We start from the raw sequence: 22,594 nt of genomic DNA on the forward strand, positions 1-22,594 counted from the left end.
CATCCGGGTCCTCCCTAGGTTTGACTCCGCCCCTTAGAAATCCCTGTCCCTAGGGGTAATTCTCTTCCCCTGTCTACATTTGTTTGTGTTTTTTGTCTAGCTGAAATAATATTTTTTTTTACTATATTTACAAACAATGCATTTCAGAACAATGCTTATTACTTTTATAGAAGCTTTTTACAGTTTTTTTTTTCATGTAAATTGAATTTGGGCTTTTATTTGTGCATGATCACGTGACTTCATTGTTTTGCACACTTCGATATTCTAACGGTCCTCTCGTGTCCGTTGTGCGAGCGTCTTCGCTGGTCTTTTAGGCTGTGCAATTGCTGTAGGGCTGATTGCACTGTTTTATTACCTCTTTCTGTCGCAGCTCCGTTGAGCTTTCTTTTGGCCGTTGCCATATTCATAGTTCCTAGTTGTTAGCGCAGTTGCGCGTTCTCTGTTTCACGCTGTTTTATAACCGCTTTGTTCAGTAGCAGCTCTGTTGCGCTTTCTTTTGGCCGTTGCCGTATTCTGTGTTGCGCTGGGTGCGCACTTTTCTAATTGTTAGCGCCGTTGCGCATTCTTTATTTGGCAATATAAATTGTGTTTGTGTCTGTCGATGAGGTGCCCTTGTAGGAATGGAGGGACCAAGTGCACCACCCGCCGAGTCACCTGCACCACCCGCCGAACCACCCGCCGAGCCATCTGCACCACCCGCCGAACCACCCGCCGAGCCACCTGCACCACCCGCCGAGTCTGAACCTGCGCCTGATAAGTATCTGTGCCCAGTGTGCCAAGCTGAGTTTGCTTTTGAGAGTTCTCAAAGGAGGCATTTGCGAAAACAGCATCCCGAAGCTATAAGCTCTCTTTGTTTCGCGAAAGGCTCCTATTCTTGTGACCAGTGTACTAATGTAAACTTTGCCCGCCGTGGCGAATTGTTGCAGCACCACGAGCAGAACCATGGGTTCGTGTCGAGACTAAGTACGCTTCAGTTTTCTTCCTATTCAGGTGAGGAAGATGCACGCGTTCTTGGCGTTCTTTTTTTTGTGCATGCACGAATAAATGTTAGCTTGCGTAGACCGCTCGCGTAGTGTTCTGCGGAGGAAAAGGGAGCGAAATTTTGACAGCGCTTCCAGGTACTTACATGAACGACAGAGGTCAGTGCATTGCGAATTGCTGGGTAAAGCAAGGAATAAGCACAGCAAGCGCAGGACGACTCCTGGTTAATGCTATTTGCAGGCACAGCAGAAGCACAGGATGCGTAAAAAAAAAATATCGTGAGAAATGCATACAAATAAGAAGCATTATGCGCCTCATTGCTTCTGCTTATCTGTTGTTTATAGCTCTCTCCTCTGTAATTTTAATGCGCAATGTGGAGCAACAGTTTACCTCTTCTTTCTGTTTCGGCAAACGTGCAGTATTCGAGGGTGAGAACTTGGACACAATGGAGCTACAAGCTTGCACGTTCTTGCTTAGAACTGGCGAAATGATTATCTTTTCTTTCTGTGAACAGTTCACGTAAACTGTATTATTCACTAAGAAGTCATCAGTGCTGTCTCTGTGCTCTCAATAAAGGAGCATGGCTCCTTTCTGCATGATATTTATATTGCATGTGCAGGGTACTAGTGCAAATACAAAACTAATTTTAATGCGCAAACCTTGCTTGCCTCATTGAGCGAAAACTCGTTTGTGTGTGTGTGTTAACATTCAATGGTACCTGTAAAACATGGCATTCTCATGCAACCTGGCAGGTAGCACTTAAATTAATGATTGGCTGCGGGAGCAACCTACGAGGCAGGTGGCCCACCTACGTCACACGACCTTGTGGCGTCCTCAAACCCACCCATTGCAAACTGTCCAGTGGGAAAGGTCCCAGCTAAATGAAAGACTGGTATTTGGGAAGAGCAACGTGGGTCATATAGAGCTGCCGCTGGGGAGCACCTGCCATTGCAGGGCAGAGGCGTATGGCTTATCCGCTGCACCACTGCAACAGGAGGGGTATGAGGACTGTCAGGGATATAAGAATCTAAAATAGATAATGACCTTTTGCATATACGGGAATTAATCCACATGCTATCGCGTCATACCCTTCTGGTGGAGTTTGTTTCCCCTCCGATTTTTTGTACTGTAATTTGAAATGTCTTCGTGTGCAGCCATTGTTAAAATTCCTTATTGTCTACAGTATTGTGACCGTCAACACAGCATTTCCTAGCCTGGGGTAGCCCGCAGTTGTGTCATTGCAATAGTCCCTGACTTCAACACCTGTATTTGTGGGGCTTGCTTCGCTTCCATCAAGTACTGGTTCAACTGCTTGTAAAAAGGGTCTGCACCGGTCATGAACACGGTGTAAAAATAGTTTCGGTGTTGACATTGGCTGTCTGCCACTGCGGAGAGCGCGCATAGATCATGTTTGCCCTCTAGTATATGCGCACACTGGCGCGGGGGCTCAGCGCAGTGGTGGCCATTCACTTGCAGAGTGGCGGACGCAGGTGAACGGTTTGCACGGCTTTCGGTCCCATTTTAGGCTTTGTTTTTCGGTGTTTTGCACTGCAAGAGTGCATCACAAGGTGTGGACGTTTAGGTTCATGCCTTCGATGTTGTCGTAGGCACTGTGCGCGAACAAAGTTTGGTAGAACTAGCTTTTGTGTTGCGGTTTGGGACCAGCTGCAGTGATTGTGCAAACCCACGTGGTGGTGTGGGCTCACACCTTGGACGGCTGTTGCGGCCTATGTACATGGCAGCAGAAGCTGACCATACGTGATTATACTCCAAGTGCAGATCGGACTACCAGAGTTGTCCAGACCAAGTGTCGCTCTTTAAAGCTGCGTTTGAGCCCGATCGCCTAGAACTTTGGTTCTAGGCGAGGATAGGAAATAAATATCCCATCTGCCCTGAACAGGTAGGATAATTCGATCCGGTGACCACATCTGCGCAAAGCATTTTCCCGAGCTTACACTATAAAATCGTACTATGCCAAGTTTAATGGCAAGGCAATTTTAAATGCACCCAAGAAACCGATCCTTTTGGCTGATGCTGTGCCCAGTATTTTTCCCAGATGTCCCAGTCTGACAAAAGAGGCAAGTTCAAGAAAGCCTCCTAGATTGGATTGTTAAAACGTTTATTTGGGGCCTGCAGTAGAGCGCACGCGCGCTTCGGACGGGGCCTATGTCATCCTCTGGGCACCGGCCGCGCGGCCTGGGTCCCCGCTCGCCGTTGCCGGCTCGCTGGGTCCCTGCTGGGCCAGCGCCTCGATGACCTGCTGGACGGCCCAAAGTTGTTCCTCTTGTTTGTCGCTCCCTGCGGCTGCTTCCAGTCGTGGCGGGATCCTCCCAGACTTAGCTTCTTCCTGGTACTTGCTGCAATTCCACAGAATGTGTGCGAAGCCGGCCGTCTCCGTTCGGCAGACTCTGCATTTGTCTGTCGGGTGCGTCTCAGGATACATTCTGTGCAACAGCGACAGGCTGGGGAATGAGCCCGTCTGTAGCTGTCTGAATAAAACGGCTTGCTCTCGACTGAGCCCCAAGCAAGAGGGTGGAAGGGTTCTGCGAGCTAGGCGAAACGCCTTGGTTATTTTGTTGTATTCGGTCATTCGGTCCTTGGTGCTGAACCACAGCGGCCAGTCGACCAAGGTGCGGTCCGTTAGCGCGCGCGCCTCGGCGTGTGCCGTCTCGTTGTGGTTGGCGTTGCGGTCTGACGCCTTGCCCGCGTGCGCCGGGAACCACTTGATTCTCACTTGTTTGCTGCCATCGTCGTTCTTGGTTTCCTGCAGTATGCGCACCGCTTCCTTCGCTATCCTGCCTTTGGCATAATTTCTCACCGCCTGCCTCGAGTCGCATAGCACCGTGTGGCAGTCGCGGTCGGCGATGGCCACCTCCTCCGCTTGCTCTGCCTTGGGGCATCTCGTGCTGGTGGTCGTGCTAACGGTGCCTGTGTCGTCGACGACGACTGTCGTGAAGCCGTGTATCTTGGCGTACTCAGCCGCGTCAACGTAGCGTGCGTGTGTGTCGGCCGCGTGCTGGTCTATCAGCGCCTTGGCTCTCGCTGCTCTCCTCCCTTTATTATACTCCGGGTGCATGTTGTTCGGTACCGAGTCCACTCTGATGTTGCGCCTGATCTCATCGGGGACGGGGAGCTGCGTCTGCTCCCTGCCTTGATATCCAATTCCCAGGTTGTCCAGGATTTTCCGGCCGGCCTTGGTCATAGACAGTCTTTCGAGTTGTGCGGCGCGTTGGGCCTCCGCTATCTCCTCTAGCGTGTTGTGCACCCCCAGCTGCAGGAGGCGTTTGGTGCTCATTGTTTCGAACAGTCCCATTGCCGTCTTGTAGGCTCTATCTTGTTTCTCTCGGTCTTCTTCCACTTGTGGTAGGCCGCCACGTACGCTACGTGACAATGACGAACGAGTAGATCAGTCTGATGAGGCTCTCTCTCGTCATTCCGCTTTTCTTGTTCGTGAGTCGTTTGAGTAGTCTCGTGGCGTTCGCCGCTTTCGCAATGAGTCGGGTGACGGTCTCGCCGTTTCTGCCATGCGTCTCGATCGTCATTCCCAACACTCTGATCTTGTTGACTCTTGGGATCGCGTTTCCCTCTCTGGTCTTGACTTTGATTGCCTCGTACTCTCTCGGGCTGCTCTTTGGTTTGCGGGACCTTTGCCGGGCGGGTCTTGATGGGCGGGTAGATGAGGAGCTCCGGCTTACTCGGCGAGCATCGGAGCCCCGTTCCGTCGAGTTGGTCTTCGATCGCATCAATGGCCACCTGTAGAGTGGATTCGATCTGGGCATCGCTACCTTCTTCCACCCACAGCGTTATGTCGGCGGCGTATATCGTATTTCGGACTTCCTTGATGTTCCTGAGCCTTTCGGCCACTCCTATCATCACGAGATTGAAAAGCACCGGCGAGATGACCGATCCCTGAGGTGTGCCTGTGCTTCCCAGCTTCTTTTCCTGTGCTTGGAGGTCCCCCCGCTCTGAGCTTGGCCGTTCTGTCCGTGAGGAAGTCTTTGATGTAATTGTATGATTTCTCTCCCATGTTGTTTCGAGACTTGGGATAGGATCGCCGAGTGCTTCATCTTGTCGAAGGTGTTCTGCAGGTCGAGTCCCAGTATTGCTTTGTTGTCGCCGGTGTTGCCGTCGATGATCTGGTGCTTGAGTTGTATCATGGCGTCTTGGGTACTTAGATGCTGCCTGAAGCCAATGATTGTTTCCGGGTAGAGATCTTCTTTCTCGAGGTATTCTTGCCACCTGTTGAGCAGGACATGTTCCAACACCTTGCCCACGCAAGATGTGAGCGATATGGGTCGGAGGTTATCCGTGTCGGATAGCTTGCCCGGCTTGGGGATCAGGATGATCTTGGCCTTCTTCCACTGCGTCGGCAGCGTTCCCGTTTTCCAGCATTTGTTGTAATAGCTCGCGAGGCTTTCTCTGGATTTGTCGTCGAGGTTCTTAAGCGCCTTTTTGGTGATGCGGTCCAGCCCGGCCGCCGACCTGCTGTTGAGGTCCTGCAGTGCCGTGCGATCTTCTTCTACGTCTATATCTCTGTCGAGACGGGCCTTGGGCAGCCCCCCGTGGCACTCTGTGGGTGTAGTTGTCAGGTATCTGTCGCTGATGCGTTTCGCCACCTCATCAGCGCCGTGTTTAGTGACTTCTCGATGGATGAGTTTCGCCAGTCGGTCCCTTTGGTGTGACTTAGTCTTGGTTTCGTCGCGCAGATGCTTCAGCAAGTTCCATGTTTTCCTCTTTTGCATCTGGCCATCGGCGGCGTTGCATATCTCGTTCCACTGTTGCGCACATAGCGTGCGACAGTGGTCCTCGATTGCTCTGTTGAGTTCTGAGACTTTCTTTCGTAGCCTACGATTAAGGCGTTGTTTCCATCTGTTGAGAATGGACTGCTTGGCTTCGATGAGGTGGGCCACTCGGCTATCCATTCTGTTCGTTTCGAGGTCTGTTTCTATGTCCTTGGTTGAGTTTCGAACGTCTTGGAGGATCTTGTTGGTCCACGTGTCGATGTTGTCGATTTCGATCTCTTCCGCCTCCTGATTTCTGTTATCTCTGAAAGCGGTCCAATCGATCCACGTATGTTTCCTGACGTTGGTACTGCTCTGCTCCGGTATGACGATTTCCACGATCATGTGGTCGTTGCCGAGGTACACCCCCGTGTTCCTCCACGTGATCGTAATCGGTTCGTTGTTCTTGACAAACGTGAGGTCTGGGCTGGTATCTCGGGACAGAGTTGCCAATTCTCGTTGGGTAAGCCGGGTCGGTTATGAGGGTATAGCCGAGTTCTGCCACGTCTTGGGATAGGTTTCTGCCTTTCGCATTGCTCTTGACGTAGCCCCACGCCGGATCCATCGCATTAAAGTCGCCGCATGCGATCAGCGTGCTCTGGCCGGCCGTCGTGCTTGCCTTGTGAAGAATGGCTTTCAACTTCTGCAGTCTCTGCGATGGGTTACTGTAGATGTTCAAAATGAAGATGCTGTTTTTTCTTTGCTTGGTCGGTATGAGTTCAGTGAGCATGTGTTCGATCCTGACGTTGCTTAGCCGGTGTTCGACGAAGGTGTGTCCCTTCCTGACCAGGGTGCACAGGCCTCTGCCGTCGGGCGGGCCCGCGTGCACCCTGTAGCCGGGGAGGGATGGCTTGTCCGTTAGTGTTTCTTGGAGCAGGAGCACGTCGGGCTTGTGCGCCGCGTGCTCGATGTGTTGCTGGACGACTGCCCTCTTCTTGACGAAGCCGCGGCAGTTCCACTGCCACACTGTTATGCCTGTGGAGTTGGAGGCCATGATTGTCCTGTTCGGAATTCTCCGAGTTGCTGCGCTTGGTTGACTTTGCTGCTGTACTGGCATGAACAATGGGTTGCTTAGTGTTAGTTGCACACTGCTTTCCAGATTGCTGAGTCTATTGACGTTCTCCGTTTGGAAGGCTTCGATGGCTTCCTTCATCGATTTGATCAGATCCTCGAGGCTGTTGAGTTTGGCCTCGACGTTGTTGTTGCTGCTGTCTGTGCTGCAGTTGCTCATGTTGTTCTTGGTCTTGCGCGATTCGACGGCCCTCTTCTTCGTTGGCGGCTCCTTGTCTGCGCCGGCCGTAGTTTCTTCGGCCTTGTTGTTGCCGCTCGGGCTGGATCTTTGCTGTATGACGTTGCGGAGGGCGTTGCGGATCTCCGCGATTTCCTTGGTGAGGTTGTTGATGGTGGCTCGCAGGGTCGCGTTCTCCTTTTTCAGGGCCTCGTTGATCTCTCGTTCCTTGGTTGAAGCGTTGTCTTCTGTTTCGGCGTTGTCGCTCGGATTGGTCTTCATACCTCGTGCGGCGTTGACCGAACAGACTCTCTCGCGTGACGGTGATCTTTGGGTTTTCGTTTTTCGCGCGTCTCTGCTCTGGCTCCTGCAGCTGCTATTTCTCGACTGCGCACGGTTTCTTGATGGCGTTCTTGACTTACGGGCAGCTGGCTTGTCGAGTGACGGGAAAACGCTCTCCGATGGCAGCTGGTGGCTGACCTTTCGGCGCTCCCACTGACGCTTGCGAACGACGTAGGGAACCTTGTACCTGGCTTTACATTCTGTGTCGGCGGTCGGGTGAGCGCCGCCGCAAAGTTTGCATTTGGGGGTACATTTGTGGTCTTCCTTGGGGTTCGCTTGGCCGCAGCCCCTGCAGATCCGGTTGGTTGGCGTCGGGCACACGTCCTTGCGATGCCCGACCCGACCACACTGGTGGCAGACATCGACTTGCTTTCTGTACAGGTGGCATGGTATGAGCGTGACACCATATCGGACAAAGTTTGGTACCTTTGGTCCTCTGAAGGCTACTATGGTCGTGGTCGTGTTGCCACCTAGAAAACGAAATGCCACCTAGCCTCCTAGAAAACGACAGTCTGCGAGACTGTGGTGAAGCCCGCCTGACGCTGGCCGTCCACTGACGTCCCTGATCCCCACTTGTAAATAAACCCGTTCCCGTCGTCACAACTTCGTGACAATATTTTAGGAGTCAGTATAGTTATTATATATGCTCTCAGCATTCGTGTGGATGGATGGGAAAAACTTTGCAGTGAATGCATTTCCTTAACGAGCTCGGAAGGATCGCACGGCATCGTCCTCGCTGCTGCTTCACCCATTCATGCAGTCCCAGCAAGTATAACACGAAGTTGCCCAAAATTATTTGGTGTCAACAGCAGTTTCAATCCTTCGGTGCCTTGCTGCACTTAATAAAGCGCACATACTACATGCCGCGGCACCAAACGATTGCTGAGCACCTGCATTATAGCTGCCGCAGCTCGGCGACTAGACAAGCCTCCATCGTATGGTGCCACCTGCCTGCGTTCGATTGAAGCGCAAGGAGCAGCGAACAAGGTCTGGCCGCTCCGCCGGGCGCAGTGTCAGCACCTTAATATATTCTTACACGTTGGTCACGGAAATCAAGATGTCGGTAGTCATTGGATGACTGACTCAGCAAGCACTTCTAGAGTAGATCCAGTACGGCTGCCAACTTCAATAATGTTAGATTGTTTTCTTCGTTGTCTGTCTAAGGGCATTGTAGTTCAGAAATGGGGGGAAAATCACGTTTCACCCAATCTTTCAGGAGCATATTCGAGGTGTAAATATTTTAATAAGGTAAAGTCCGGTTTCACCCAAACACGAAAAACCCTATGTGTACAGGGTGGCCAGTTTTTCTAGCACCATCTCCCCTCTGACCTTCCCAGCATATATGGACCTGATCATCACCAGCTGATTTCCTCCTTTGCATTGCTCCTGAGGCTTCCTTCACTTCCTCTTTCTTTACTGGCGGGATGTCAGTGCTGTGCACTACTGCCTTTCATTATTGTCCTGATTCCATTGGCTACTATATAGTAGAACTCTGTGCCTACTTTGGAAATGACACTGCCCTCTCTCTCTTAATGAATACATCTGTTTTTTCTCTCTGCCTAGTTTCCTCTTCACCGGTTTTAGGCTATCTCCATTCTTGAGAACTTGCTCGATTCTCTTGTTGTGACATGCTTGTTGATGCAGGGTGCTTTAATACCTGGTGTTGGGCAAGACTGTGGTCTATTGGTGGCCGATGCATGACAGCGTGAGCGCTGCATCGTCGTCTTCCAGCTCAGCCATGTGCCACCTGGCAATACTGTAGTCTAATACAACTCAAGTCTGGAGCGAAGCTTCGCCCACATTCAGGACCTTTGCAAAGAATTCTTCCACCACTAAAAGTAATCTGTTAAAACTTTTCTTCTCACCTAAAGAAAAAGCCGCTTACAAGAGAAACAATTATATGCTCTAGAATTTCGATCCCTGGCTTGTTTGCTGTACTCATATAGTAAAAAGTTCCACTTTTTACTACTGGGATTGGCCAGTAGAGTCGCGGATCGTGGCCCACTGCTAGCAGCTGCTTTTTTTTTTTACATTTTGTCAGACTGTATGTGGCATTATTTCCCCTTCCGAAAAAGAGAAGCATTGTTGTGATGCCGACAGCCTCGCGGTAAACGTAAGTTTAATACCGAAAATAAACGTTGGGGGGGGGGGGGGGGGGGTTAGCAGAGCATTCCAGCTGAAGCACGTTACGACTTCCACATGTTTGCCATTACCGTGTATACAGTGATGTGATAGCTGCGCCAATTGCGCCGATGTGCGCCAAAAGGCAAAACCTGCTACATCCTGCTACATTTTTGTTATTCTGCGCCAAAGCTGCGCCAAACGCATATTTTCACATTCAAACGCGTATTCTAGTCATTTTTAAATAAAAGTTCCAGTGAATTCCTTGTTGTCCATTTATAACTGCTGTCCTATAGGGGCTTGGCGGCTATAACACAGGGCTGATCTATACTTGGTCGCATAAAAGATTACATGACACTGAAGTTCTAAAATTAGTTATTTGGGCCAACATATGATGTTTCACAATTGCCTCTAATTTAATTAAATTATTGCCAAAACCACGATCTGATTATGAGGCACGCCGTAGTGGGGGACTCCAGAAATGGACCACCAGGGGTTCTTTAATATGCACCTAAATCTGAGTACACGGGTGTTTTTGCATTTTGCTCGCATCGAAATGCCCGTAACATCCTATTGAACAGCACCTTTTTGTTCCCAAAGGTTTCCTCCTTATTTTACTATTTTACTTCTCACAAAGTCAATTTTTTCACTTGGCAATGAGCCTTGAGCTGCTCCAAAAGCTTCTTTCCCTGCTCCAAAATTCCCTTTTGGCTGCTCCAAAAAGCTGCTCCAAAATGGCTTCAGCCAATCACATCACTGTGTATAGAACGGTTTAAGCCGTACACAACGCGCACAATGTCTGAGCTGTCTGCATCGCAGTTGCACTGCATTGTCTGGAAGCATTTCATAGTCGACATCGTTAACGCACTGTAACATTCTCTAAGGGCCAAAATAGCGGCATAGCAGTTCCTCAGACAAGCCTTGGCAGCTGACAGGAGTCCATGTCGAGATTTGGTCACCGGGTTTGTTGTCAACCTGGCAGTGGCGAAAGTTGCGCTTAAACTTCGCATTACCGCCAATTGCAACCGTCTGTAAATTTTTTGCCAGTGAGTGCCCGGATGTGCGCCCACCGAATTGTGCACACGTGTGCATACACATGCTTAAGCGCCCACATGCATGGACACACGCGCGTGCATGTACACACACACACACACACACCACGGAAATTTTTGAGAAAGGAGACTAAACTGCTAACGCAGTAACGAAACCACCTACAATGCTTTAACCGTAAGTGGGAATCGAGCCAGTGGCGGCGGGTGCAACAGAGAAGCTTCTTTTACTGATGCCGTAGGCTACTCGGCCATCTTCAAAGATTCTTTTTATTGTTGCCGCATGGAATATCGGGAACCTCCCTGACCTTGTCTTGCTTTACTTGATTGGGTCGAATTCCGCGACCTCGGCACACGGCCTCATGCCACTATCACTTCCTTGCTCTGCCCGCACATAAAAATTCCTGAAGGTGCACACGTCAAGAAAGGGCGATCAGTCAGGAGGTTGAACTTTCGCAGCATAAACGTTCGGAGCTAAAATGAGAACTGTTCTGTGAACAGTGACCTCGCCGAAAGTGGCGATTGTGCGTGTTTATCAAGCATAGAGCTTCTTCACACGCTAAGCAGTCTTATTAGCAGGAAATGTTCACACGGAATTCTGGTGTCCTTCATTACTGGCACAAATCTTACAGTGTAAGGCATGACCTCAGTGTCCTTTTTAAGAGACTGCTGAAGTGAGCTATGTCTGAAACGAACATAGCGCCACAAATAATTTCGTTGTTCAATAGTTCCTCCTTGCTTGCAGATGTAGCAATTCACTGATCATGGCACAAACGTCCGCTTGGCTCGATGGCATGTCCTAATACGTAAAGTCGACGTTTGAGGTCTAAGAAAGGTTTTTGGGGCCTATTGAATGTACATCCTCTGAACTTGTCTTACTTAATATAAGGCCGTCAGCAAAGGCTAGGTAAGGCTGCACATAGAGGAAGTAATAACCGATCAGAACCTTTGTCAGCTGCCTTCTGGAGAAGCCGTACAGGTTCTAAGGAAAAGCGAATATTTAGGAAATCGAGTGTGTCAGCACAAAATTCCCTCGCGACTGTACATAAAAGACAGATGAGCATTTAGTCACGTAATAATTATTAGCACAGCTGCCAGGAAGCGGTGGCTTTTTGGGTTTCGAAAAGTAAGTCATGAAACAGGTTAGTGGACAAAAACTGCACGAAAGACTCACCATACTGTATCAAGGTAGCATGAAATTCTGTCCACGCATGGGCTCCCTTTGAAAGCGACCCAGAAAAGTAACAAAGATTCTATTTAACGAATTTACGATCGTCCCCTTGCAATGCACCAATTGCAACATCTTCACAGTGCAACGTCGCATCTAAGACGTTGCAAGTTTGTGTCCGTACAGACACGAAGAGCCCCCAACCAATGCAAGCCTGCTTTTTTATCATATTCTTTTCGTCAGAGCAAGAGACGAAGACGACATCAGCATAGGACAAAATCTTAATTTTACACTGTACTAGCGACAAGCCACGATTAGCTGTGTTTTTGAAGAAACTGAGCTATAGGTGGTCGAGATAATGCGAGTTACAAAGGCGATGTAGAGCAGGTGATGAAAATAAAATATTTTTGGTAAACTCTCAAGATGTATGCTGCAGGTGTGCCAGAGTGGGTGGGGGGGGGGGGGGGGGTTGTGACTGGCAAGCCGCTTTTGGGGTGACAGAAAGATGTCTTGGCTTTATATACCTGCAAATACAAGGCAACTTCCGCTCATAGTGGGCGCATGCAGTGGTCCTGACGGCGCCCGCGTAAGCATTTTGGGCTGGAGAAATTCCCGATTGACACGAGCTTCAAGAGAGACCTATTACTCGCCTGACGGGGACTTCGAAACTGCTGAAACTGAAAGGTTTTGTAGATGAATAATCCATCACCTTTTCTTTTTATGTAACTCATCAGATAGTCTAATATACATAGCTGGTGTACACTAATTCTGAGTTCATTTGATTTCGCGGCTCTTGTGTAAATTTAAGTCTTTTTGCCGCGAACAGTAAAACATCTCGCAGTGAGCAAATTTTGCAGTGTTGTTTTATATGCTGATATCACAAAGAAAAGTAAACAGCAAAACAAGGTTAAATAAAAACCTACGTTCAGAATTTTTTATAGCCTGAACCCGTTTGAACCGGTTCGACGCTATCCGGAGCGGTTCGAACCGGAACGAAATGTCGCTCCGGAGCCGAACCCGGAAGTGAACTGAACCCAAAAAAATTCCGGTTCGGCACCCTGGGCGGAATTATCTGGTGAAGCGCTGCATAGGCTTCCTTCTGTGCTCCTATATTTGGCAGCAACGGCGTGGCTACGACGGTCAACTAGGTTGACTTATAAAATGAAACCAAGAAAGCACGAGGTATACAGGTCTGCAGTCTCAACGTTTGGGGCGATACAGCATACCCGATCGCTAAGTCCAAGAAGAAGGACGGCGGGATGCAAGACTCGAGGCAGCTTTCTCACATGACGAACCTTTGTGATGTGCCTGCTCTTGTCCAGCCACTTCAGTGCGGAGAACGCCGAACACTACTGGACACTGAAGCCATGCAGTTACTTTGAGTCATGCAAATGCTATCTTCACCAGTAATGTGTGAGGAAATGCTTTTTTATTCGCTTGGCTTTAAGAGAGGTGCGCAGGCGAATGGATAGAAGTTTACGTCGAGCTACAACGAAGTTACGTTTGCTCTGCAGAGCTAAATATTTTAAGTCATTGCAGGCCTTATTCTGCTTGATAACTGGTTTTCGGTCCGGTATTAGCTGTTTTCGCCAGGTTCTGATTGACCAGCAATAGTAAAAGTCAGGTAATATGAAAAATAACTGCATGATTTTGCCGATACCTTAGCGACGTTTTATCCCTTTCTAGGATAGGTGGTGAAAAAAATGTACATGTTGAAGCTCGTGGAAGCGAAAAATAGAGAAAAAACTACTCAAACGCTCAAGCGTGGCATACCCAAGGCACACGGTACCGGCTTTTGCCTACACAACGAAAGCCACTGCTGACTCCAGCAACGCCGCATCTCCGTGACGTCACAGCCTGACGCTTGTCTATAGCTTGCATTAGGTTGCTAGCCTTGTGGAATATATGGCAGCCATGCCTCACAAAACTGTATTGAATCGCTTTTAAAGGGCAAGGTAGATTAAAGTAGTAAATATTGGAGCAGTTACAGTGCGTCATCCATGAAGTGTTAGCAGAACTTGGGGCAGGTGGGCCTCATGCACTAAGAGTGATTTACCCTTGAGCGATCACATTTGAGAAGTCTATAGCTAGTCCATGTTGCTCTGATGGCTGCCTTACATCTTGAAACACTTCAGTTAAATTGTTGGAAACATAGCAAAACAAGTTTGACCATTGTGTAATATGTCTCCATTAAATATGTGCATTTGTATTTTTGTTTGTAGATTTTGCAGCATGGAAGGAAATGGAAGAAATGAAGGAGCAAGTCCAATTCACAGCCACTACTGGACCAAAGCGTTTGCCCTCAGGAGCAACGAAGAGGTACCTGTTTTGCCACAGGTCAGGAATGGAGGTGAAAACTGGAAAAGGAAAGCGGCAGCCAAAGTTAGTGGGCAGTGTGAAGTGCAACAAGCACTGCTTTGCAACTATGGCTGTCACGCAAGAAGGTGAGAAAGTAAGTGTTGAGTATCAGGCGGAGCACTACGGCCATGAGAAAAGTGTGAAGCATCAGCGCTTGACATCCACTCAGAAGAATGCCATAGCAGCAAAACTGAGCCTAGGAGTTCCTAGTAAAAGGATTTTGCTAGATGCACATGCAACTGGTGGAGATGAATTGAATGTGCTCCACACTTTGGACAGGCACGATGTTTATAATATAAGGCGAAAGTTCCATATTGGAAATGAGGAGCAGAAAGACTCAGATGAGTTTGTCAGCATGAGTATGTGGATTAATGAGCTCGAAGAAACCTCAGTTTTGCTCTATGCTGATAGAGAGTTGCTTACGGAGCAAGGCATAGGGAAGTTTAAAATGGCTCTCATGAACAGCACTCAGAAGGAATTCCTGCTCGAATATGGTAGGAAGAGTGTTTGTATTGATTCCACCCATGGAACGAATTCGCACGGTCTTCATCTGACAACACTGCTAGTAATTGGCGAAGACTGGTCAGGCATTCCATGCGCGTACCTTCTTTCAAAAAGTACCACAGAAGAAACTATGGCTGCTTTTTTTCAGGCAGTCAAGGAGAGACTTGGTGAGGCACTTTGCACTGAGCTCTTCATGTCAGACGATGCGCCAGCATATTACAATGCTTGGGCAAGGGTAATGGGGAGCCCCCAGAAACGCTTGCTCTGTACTTGGCATGTCAAGCGTAATTGGAACTTGAATATCAGTAAAGTTAGTGGGAGACAAAATCAGAAACTTGTCAAGGAAACTTTGCACACTTTGATGGTTTGCGAAAGCGTAACAGAATTTGAGGGTGTCCTTGAGAAATTTCTGGCGTCAAAGTCTGTGGAGGAGCTCAGAGCCTTCATTGAGTACTTTGAGAGGGTGTATGCAAAGCGGCCAGAGCAGTGGGCACTCTGCTATAGAGAACGCAGCGGTCTCACAACTAATAACCATTTGGAGAGCTTACATAATGAGCTCAAGACGTTCTACATGGACAGGAAGCAGTGCCAGAGGTTAGACAAGCTGTTGATTACTTTGCGGAGGTTGACTAATGAGCGGCTCCTGAAGCAGCTTGCTTCTGAGGTGAGGCCCAGGGCAGACCACCGCACAGCTGATAACTTCAAGAAGCACTGTGCAGGTCTCACGATATCGAAATCCAGCGTTAGCAGAGCACCTCAGGATGGTGGCTGGCTTGTGAAGTCTGAATCTTTGCAGCAACATCAGTACACAGTTTTCAAGGGGAGCGCAACATGCACAGGTTGCAGGAAGAGCTGTCATGAATGCCGAATTTGTATCCACATGTTCCATTGTACATGCGCTGACTTCAGGAACAGCTTGAATTTGTGCAAGCATATTCATGCTGTTGCGCAGTGGGAACTAGAACAAAATTCTGGGTTTCAGTGCCCACCTCATGAAGATGAAGCTCTTCCCTCAACTTCTGCGCAGAGTAGTTCATTCCCACTGGATGAGCCTCAGGCGCTTCTTGCTAGCATTCAGGCCGATTCTAACCCTCAGTCACTAAGTTCGTTAATGGAAGACAGTCGCACTCAGGCTATAGCTCTTGTACAGGACCTCATGAACATAGGGCACGACTTGGCTGATCCATCACTGGCACTAGTAGTCAATAAGAATCTTCATAGTGCTAGGCAAGCTGCAAAGCAAATGTTAGACAAGCAGCCATCACTACTGAAACACACTGCTAGTAAGAAAAACCTGGAGAAGCAGCCAGATTATTGGCCCAGAAAGCCCCGCACCTCTGCATCTGCTGCGTCTACGCGCTTTCCTGCACCTACGGTTTTGCAGCAGCACTACTTAAAACATATGCTTCTGAATGATGCGGAGGTTCCCGTCATTCATACCGATAGCGACCATGAATTTTAGTGTTTGGTGCAGTTATCGCACAGGGTGCAGGAAATGTAGTCCATTGCTTCTCCTCTTGGCTGCCCTTATTAAGTGTACTGTAGAGTGCTGCTTGGAATTGTGCTCAGTGTCAGGTAGTGGTGTGGTATGGTATGGTGTAGCGTAGCATGGATGGTGCGTGAGTGAGAGGGACCTCCATTACTGATCCTGTAGGTTGCCCTTGTTAAGTGTTATGCATAGTGGTGGTCTCCTCTAGATGTCAGTAGTGTGTGTGTGCCTAAACTAGTCATCTCTGATCTGTAGAGTGCTGCTTGGAATAGACCTTTCCACAAATTGCAGTGCCGCGCCATCCCCTAGCGGATCCGTGCAAAGCATGATGGGAGAAAGCAGTGATTGCCTCCCGCGTCGGCTGCTGTCAAGCGTGTTGCTGTGTTGTGCCGGCGTGTTCAGGCGTTGTGCGTCTTCTCGTGCGCATTGTTGGTTGCCTCTTAGCAAAATGTTGCAGCGCACTGCTGCGGTGGTTATTTATTAGTCTGTCTAAGGGAGTGCTTGAAGATAGTATTACAGCAATGAACATCTACCGCGTCAGCATGAAATTTCTCAGGAGTGCGCCGATGAGCCAAGTGCACTCATACTGTTTACATCGTTGCGTACGAACAGCTAGTGTTCGTTTTCATGGCATAAAACGCAACCGGCGCTTTAGTTCTATTAAACAACCTGTTTTCTTTTTTACCGGCCGTGCTTGTTTACGCAGTGCGATAATGTGTGGGAAGCGATGATGTGATCGCACGCCCGAGAAACACTTGACAGCGGACTGTTGACATCGCGCAGGACGGGCGCTTCTCGCTTCTTGTCCCGGCTTTCTCCGACGTGACCAGTACTTTATTTTAAACTACTTCATCCAGAAGTATGTTTGACGACCGTTCTCTTTAATTGAAACGGCCTAACTTGTTATCCACAAGCTAGCGACGGCGACGACTGCTGCTGGCTGTAAAGCACGGCGTGGCAGTTTTGGTCACACCGGCGTTTCCCGTTCATCTTATGCGTGCCCTGCGATGTAAGCAATAGTTGATTTCAGGTCACTGTTGCCAAAACTACACTCAGTGACCATTTTCATTCGCTAAAGCTTGTGATTCGCTCTTAACAACCGCCGCAATCACAGATCCAACCCTGCGGACCCGCTAGGCTTAGTCGTCGCGGAAGAGAGTCGTCCTCGACGGAAATTAATTTGGCAAGCGCTTGTCGCTGGGGGCTGTTAAGGTGTGCACATGTGAAATATAGCCGTTCTTTTCACTCATTTAGAAGCGCGAACATATTCACATCGCCGCCTCATCACTGTGCTTTTGCTCAGCCGCCGACAAGGCTGACCGTCCGCCGATCGGATTCGTCGATGTCGTTGGCCTGGAAAACTTGTCCCACTGCAATCATATCATAGTAAACTAGATATTTCACTATAATAACATGCTGCTGTTGAGCGTGATATATATAGCGTCGTCGGACTAGTGTGACCGTCGTCGTACACTGAAAATGAGCTGAGGCTTTCGAATGAGTTTGGAAAGTGTCATGTAGCACCGCGTGCGTCCGTCGAGTCCGAATGTCATTCCAATTCTCGAATGTAATTCTACTCGGATGTCATTCGAAAGTTCCCGTGTAGCACAGGAGCGCGGCGCTCCGTTTTCCCAGAGTGCCTTGCGCGGCCGCTTGGTGGCGCTGCAGAATTTGTGAAAAGGTCCATTGCGCTCAGTGTCGGGTAGCGGTGTAGCATGGATGGTGCGTGAGTGAGAGGCGCCTCCATGCTGCTCCTGTGTAGGCTGCCCTTGATAAGTGTTCTGCGGCGTAGTCTGTTATGCATAGTGGTGGTCTGCTCTGGATGCTGGTAGTGTGTGCGTGCCTAAACTAGTCATCTCTAGGTCTGTAGAGCCGCTGCTTGGAATTGCGCTCAGTGTCGGGTAGCGGTGTAGCATGGATGGTGCGTGAGTGAGAGGCGCCTCCATGCTGCTCCTGTGTAGGCTGCCCTTGATAAGTGTTCTGCGGCGTAGTCTGTTATGCATAGTGGTGGTCTGCTCTGGATGCTGGTAGTGTGTGCGTGCCTAAACTAGTCATCTCTAGGTCTGTAGAGCCGCTGCTTGGAATTGCGCTCAGTGTCGGGTAGCGGTGTAGCATGGATGGTGCGTGAGTGAGAGGCGCCTCCATGCTGCTCCTGTGTAGGCTGCCCTTGATAAGTGTTCTGCGGCGTAGTCTGTTATGCATAGTGGTGGTCTGCTCTGGATGCTGGTAGTGTGTGCGTGCCTAAACTAGTCATCTCTAGGTCCGTAGAGCCGCTGCTTGGAATTGCGCTCAGTGTCGGGTAGCGGTGTAGCATGGATGGTGCGTGAGTGAGAGGCGCCTCCATGCTGCTCCTGTGTAGGCTGCCCTTGATAAGTGTTCTGCGGCGTAGTCTGTTATGCATAGTGGTGGTCTGCTCTGGATGCTGGTAGTGTGTGCGTGCCTAAACTAGTCATCTCTAGGTCTGTAGAGCCGCTGCTTGGAATTGCGCTCAGTGTCGGGTAGCGGTGTAGCATGGATGGTGCGTGAGTGAGAGGCGCCTCCATGCTGCTCCCGTGTAGGCTGCCCTTGATAAGTGTTCTGCGGCGTAGTCTGTTATGCATAGTGGTGGTCTGCTCTGGATGCTGGTAGTGTGTGCGTGCCTAAACTAGTCATCTCTAGGTCTGTAGAGCCGCTGCTTGGAATTGCGCTCAGTGTCGGGTAGCGGTGTAGCATGGATGGTGCGTGAGTGAGAGGCGCCTCCATGCTGCTCCTGTGTAGGCTGCCCTTGATAAGTGTTCTGCGGCGTAGTCTGTTCTGCATAGTGGTGGTCTGCTCTGGATGCTGGTAGTGTGTGCGTGCCTAAACTAGTCATCTCTAGGTCTGTAGAGCCGCTGCTTGGAATTGCGCTCAGTGTCGGGTAGCGGTGTAGCATGGATGGTGCGTGAGTGAGAGGCGCCTCCATGCTGCTCCTGTGTAGGCTGCCCTTGATAAGTGTTCTGCGGCGTAGTCTGTTATGCATAGTGGTGGTCTGCTCTGGATGCTGGTAGTGTGTGCGTGCCTAAACTAGTCATCTCTAGGTCTGTAGAGCCGCTGCTTGGAATTGCGCTCAGTGTCGGGTAGCAGTGTAGCATGGATGTATGCTGCTCGAACAGTCGTCTCGAGGTCTTGCTGTGCCATGTACCTGGATAAGTGCTGTGCCTGGCACAACCAGATGCAGCATTTGTGTGCCTTTGATTTCAGCAGGTACTACAAGTATACAAGTATTTTAGAGGCCTTACTGAACGCAAATGAGGTGTGTCCGTACCTTTCTGTGTGGCGGGGTATGATCATTGCTGTTCAGTTATTCTCGAAAGTGATGTGCTTTTTTTATACCAGGAGTCCGGCACACTTCTGAGGGGCGTGCTGTCCACCTGGCTGCAGATAGTAGGACATGCCCAGACATGTATCCTTTGTCCAATGGTGAGTTTGGGAACCAACATCTTATGTAGAACAAAGACTGGTTAAGCCAAACCAGCACACATTTTTCTCTCGGCAGAACCTGCCTGCTAGAGAGCGCGTATCCCAGGTGGCGGATAGGGATGCTCCTATCACAGTCAGGCCCTGCTCCTCTGCAATTTGTCCAGTCACTTGCAAGACGCTGTTAGCAGGAAAAACTGTGAAAAAACTTTGATTCATTATGCCTGCATTAATTCCCCATGACTGGCAGAGGAGCAGTTGAGGCTAGGTGTGGTAAGAGTGGTGCTTGCACCCGCGGACCAACAGGTGTTGATTTCAGCAGGATCCCGCCTACTTACCAAGCATGCACCAGGAGGAATCTGCAAATACATCTATGCAAGACAATAAACTGTTTTCGAACTGCTATGCTAAGTGGCCTTGTGCATCTTTTTTGCCGCAAGGCTGAAAGACAGAGCTATATGTTAAGTTATGAAAGAGCAATGAAGCCAACGAACTTGATTTTGAGATGTTGCTAGGCAAATATATTTCCTATGATAGAGTTGTGTATGGCAGTTTGATGCACTGCAGAACAAAATTTTGTGATGCACTTGGAAGGTTCATACCTTGAGTCAGCTAAGATTTTCATAACCATGTCAGTATGTTGGTTCACGCATCAGCAGGGTAGTTGAATTCTGAAAGTTTAGCTGTAAGATTTTCATAACCATGACACTATGTTGGTTCACGCATCAGCAGGGTAGTTGAATTCTGAAAGTTTAGGTCCAGCACCGCAGTTCTATAACCCTTTTAAACAACTTGGAGCAGTTGAATTGCAAATGAGTCGTTGCTACACAGAAACTGAAGTTAAGCACATTCCAAAAAAGTGGTCTGGATGCATTGCAAGCTAAAATTGTCTATGAGGTGGTACAGTACTTTACCCTTGCAGTGGCAAGCTGAAATGCCATGTTTTGGTCCATGTGATGCTTACCTTTGGTCACCTGAACGATGCACAAGCTTGTCCGTCCGGAGAGACTTTGTGACCTTGGATGTCGTCGGTAAATCGCAGAATACCAAGATATTGTCCATTAATTGTTTTCCCTTAGCGTTCCGACAATAATTCTTGCATGCAAGTGAACAATGGAGAAATTGTCTTGCTGTATACCATCATTCTTTATTCAACTTTTACTGCTTTCTCTGTGGAGTTGCACAGCTACTGTAAATATCTTTCAGTACTTTCGCATATGACTCTTCTGCACCTTGGTTCCGCAATGACTTTTGACTGCTTTATAAAGGGGTTGGTTTCGCTGCATCTCTATACCAGCCGGTTGATAGTGCAGACATGATCTATGTATTGTCAAGCAGTGTTGTGCGGTACATGGCTACAAACCGTGGTATCCTACAAGAACGGTTTGCTCAACGTACAGTATGAAAAATATGAGTGGGGAACACAGTTGGAGCATTCATTTATTGATTACTCCGTTATTTGTGACAAGCGCAGTTTTTCTCTCTGTTTAACTGGTTTTCGTCTGCGCCTACAATATCCCAATGTCGTTGCGCAATTTAGTAGAGAAATAACCAAGAAATTTGCAATTTTCTGCTTGAAGTTTGTTCCCTCTCATATATTTCATACCTGTACTCTCTTCACCTTCAAGCCTCGTCTCTCGAGTTCTGGGATGCAACCCGGGCACCACACTGCAAGAGGCAAGTACCTCAATACATTGACAACAGCAGTGCAATATTGGAATGCTCCCATGCAAATCTGGGCTAGCACGACGGGCAGTGAAAGACGCAAAATATCAAGCGCCAAAAACTACTCAATTTATGCAGGCAAAGCAAAAACGGCCACACGATTGCAAAGAACGAGAGAGGTGCCTCCTTTTTTTTGCTGCAATCCATAAACTGCACAAGTTTAGCATTGGGTAGCGGTCAGACCAGATATGTGCAGTGCTTCAACGCTAAACAGACATCGTAAAAAGATTCCTTCGGTGAACCCGCTGTATAGGCGCGACCAAAATACAGAGCACACTTCGACATGCTACTCTTCGCATGCGTTCCGCAGTCTGCTTTCAGCACTCGCGCCAGCTACGGCGGCCGCACGGGTGCTTGAATGAAGATGAATGATAACACGTAAGGAAGTCAAGTTTGAATAACATAAGCAGTTACTAAGAATAAGCAGTGCAAACGCATCGCGAAGTTGTCAGCATGCCGCCCAAGGATTTTTTACGTTCTACATCACTCACGTTAACAGCCGCCACCACCGTCATCACAATCCGATTGCTCGCATTCCGTCCTCTCGGTGCTCTAATCCTGAACCACCAGCTGGGTAACAGTACACAAACTCGCTCAATACTCGCAAAGTCCACGACAGCTTTTGCTCTTAACCAGAGCAGTTAATGCAAATAAAACTCGGCGCCGCTACTGCTCCGCCATATTTGAATTCGTTTACCGGATTTGTGCTAGGCTTGTGGCCAGTCTTGACCCTCGATGGATACAGGCTTGTAAATTCGCAACGCGGAAGTACATTTTTTCTTCAGAGCGATTCCGAAACTGCCTTATTTTATTGAACAGCAAAACTCTGAAGGCGCACTGCAAGGTTTTTTTTGCATTTTCCCACTAAGATACGCTGGTTATTGCCTTTACTACCTTTACCTATGAATGAAAGTGATCCTTGCGAGGCGATATAGAAAAAAAAAAAAAATTTACCCCATATTCTTCCTGAGCGATGCAGCGTTGGCCCGTCAGGTTGATGCCAATTTTACAGGTCTAAATTATCAGCTATAGTAGGATACAACTTAAAAAAAAAACAGCAGTTGCTAACACTGGGCCGCGGCGTCTTGTATTACTACGCTGGTCAACCGCAACTGTAAACAAAATCGGCTTTTTAATGTTTGACTATATCAAATAATTCGCAAATAAAAATTCTAGAGCTCATAATTTTTTCTTGTCATTAACTTCTTAACGTAAAAAGCAGCGTTTAAGCAGCGGACTACTTTTTCGTCGTGGAGGAATTCTGTGCGCGAAGGCTGAATATGGGCGGAGCTTCACTGCAGACTTAAGTTGTATGCGACTATAGTGCTTTTGCGCACCTCGAATTCTGCAATACTGTGGTCCTGCTACCTCCACGTCATTTTGGTAATACGAGTGCCGAAAAACAAAAAGCAG

The 22,594-nt window shown here is 48.7% G+C and overlaps 2 protein-coding genes across 3 annotated transcripts in view; one reads left to right on the plus strand and one right to left on the minus strand.

Annotated features, from left to right (window-relative positions):
• LOC149344206 (progranulin-like) overlaps positions 1 to 22,571 on the minus strand; it is a 115,292-nt gene extending 92,721 nt beyond the window's left edge. Inside the window, exons 1-2 of the mRNA XM_089546208.1 lie at positions 21,673 to 22,571; positions 20,421 to 20,473 (exon numbers count right to left, since the gene is read on the minus strand). The gene's annotated coding sequence lies outside the window, so the exon portion shown is untranslated. The remainder of the gene's footprint in view (positions 1 to 20,420; positions 20,474 to 21,672) is intronic.
• The window catches only part of LOC149344209 (uncharacterized), a 63,516-nt gene continuing 40,957 nt past the window's right edge, over positions 36 to 22,594 (plus strand). Inside the window, exons 1-3 of one of the 2 annotated variants that reach the window (XM_089546205.1) lie at positions 36 to 654; positions 745 to 990; positions 13,893 to 17,928. In XM_089546205.1, the coding sequence (XP_089402331.1) occupies positions 621 to 654; positions 745 to 990; positions 13,893 to 15,994 (2,382 nt within the window). In that variant the 5' untranslated portion in view covers positions 36 to 620 and the 3' untranslated portion in view covers positions 15,995 to 17,928. Of the gene's footprint in view, positions 991 to 13,892; positions 17,929 to 19,375; positions 19,460 to 22,594 lie in introns of those variants that run through there. The other variant, XM_089546206.1, reaches the window with a different exon arrangement.

This window comes from Amblyomma mixtum, chromosome 5 (genome assembly GCF_055824585.1).
Source record: "Amblyomma mixtum isolate Tamu chromosome 5, ASM5582458v1, whole genome shotgun sequence".
Classification (NCBI taxonomy): domain Eukaryota; kingdom Metazoa; phylum Arthropoda; class Arachnida; order Ixodida; family Ixodidae; genus Amblyomma; species Amblyomma mixtum.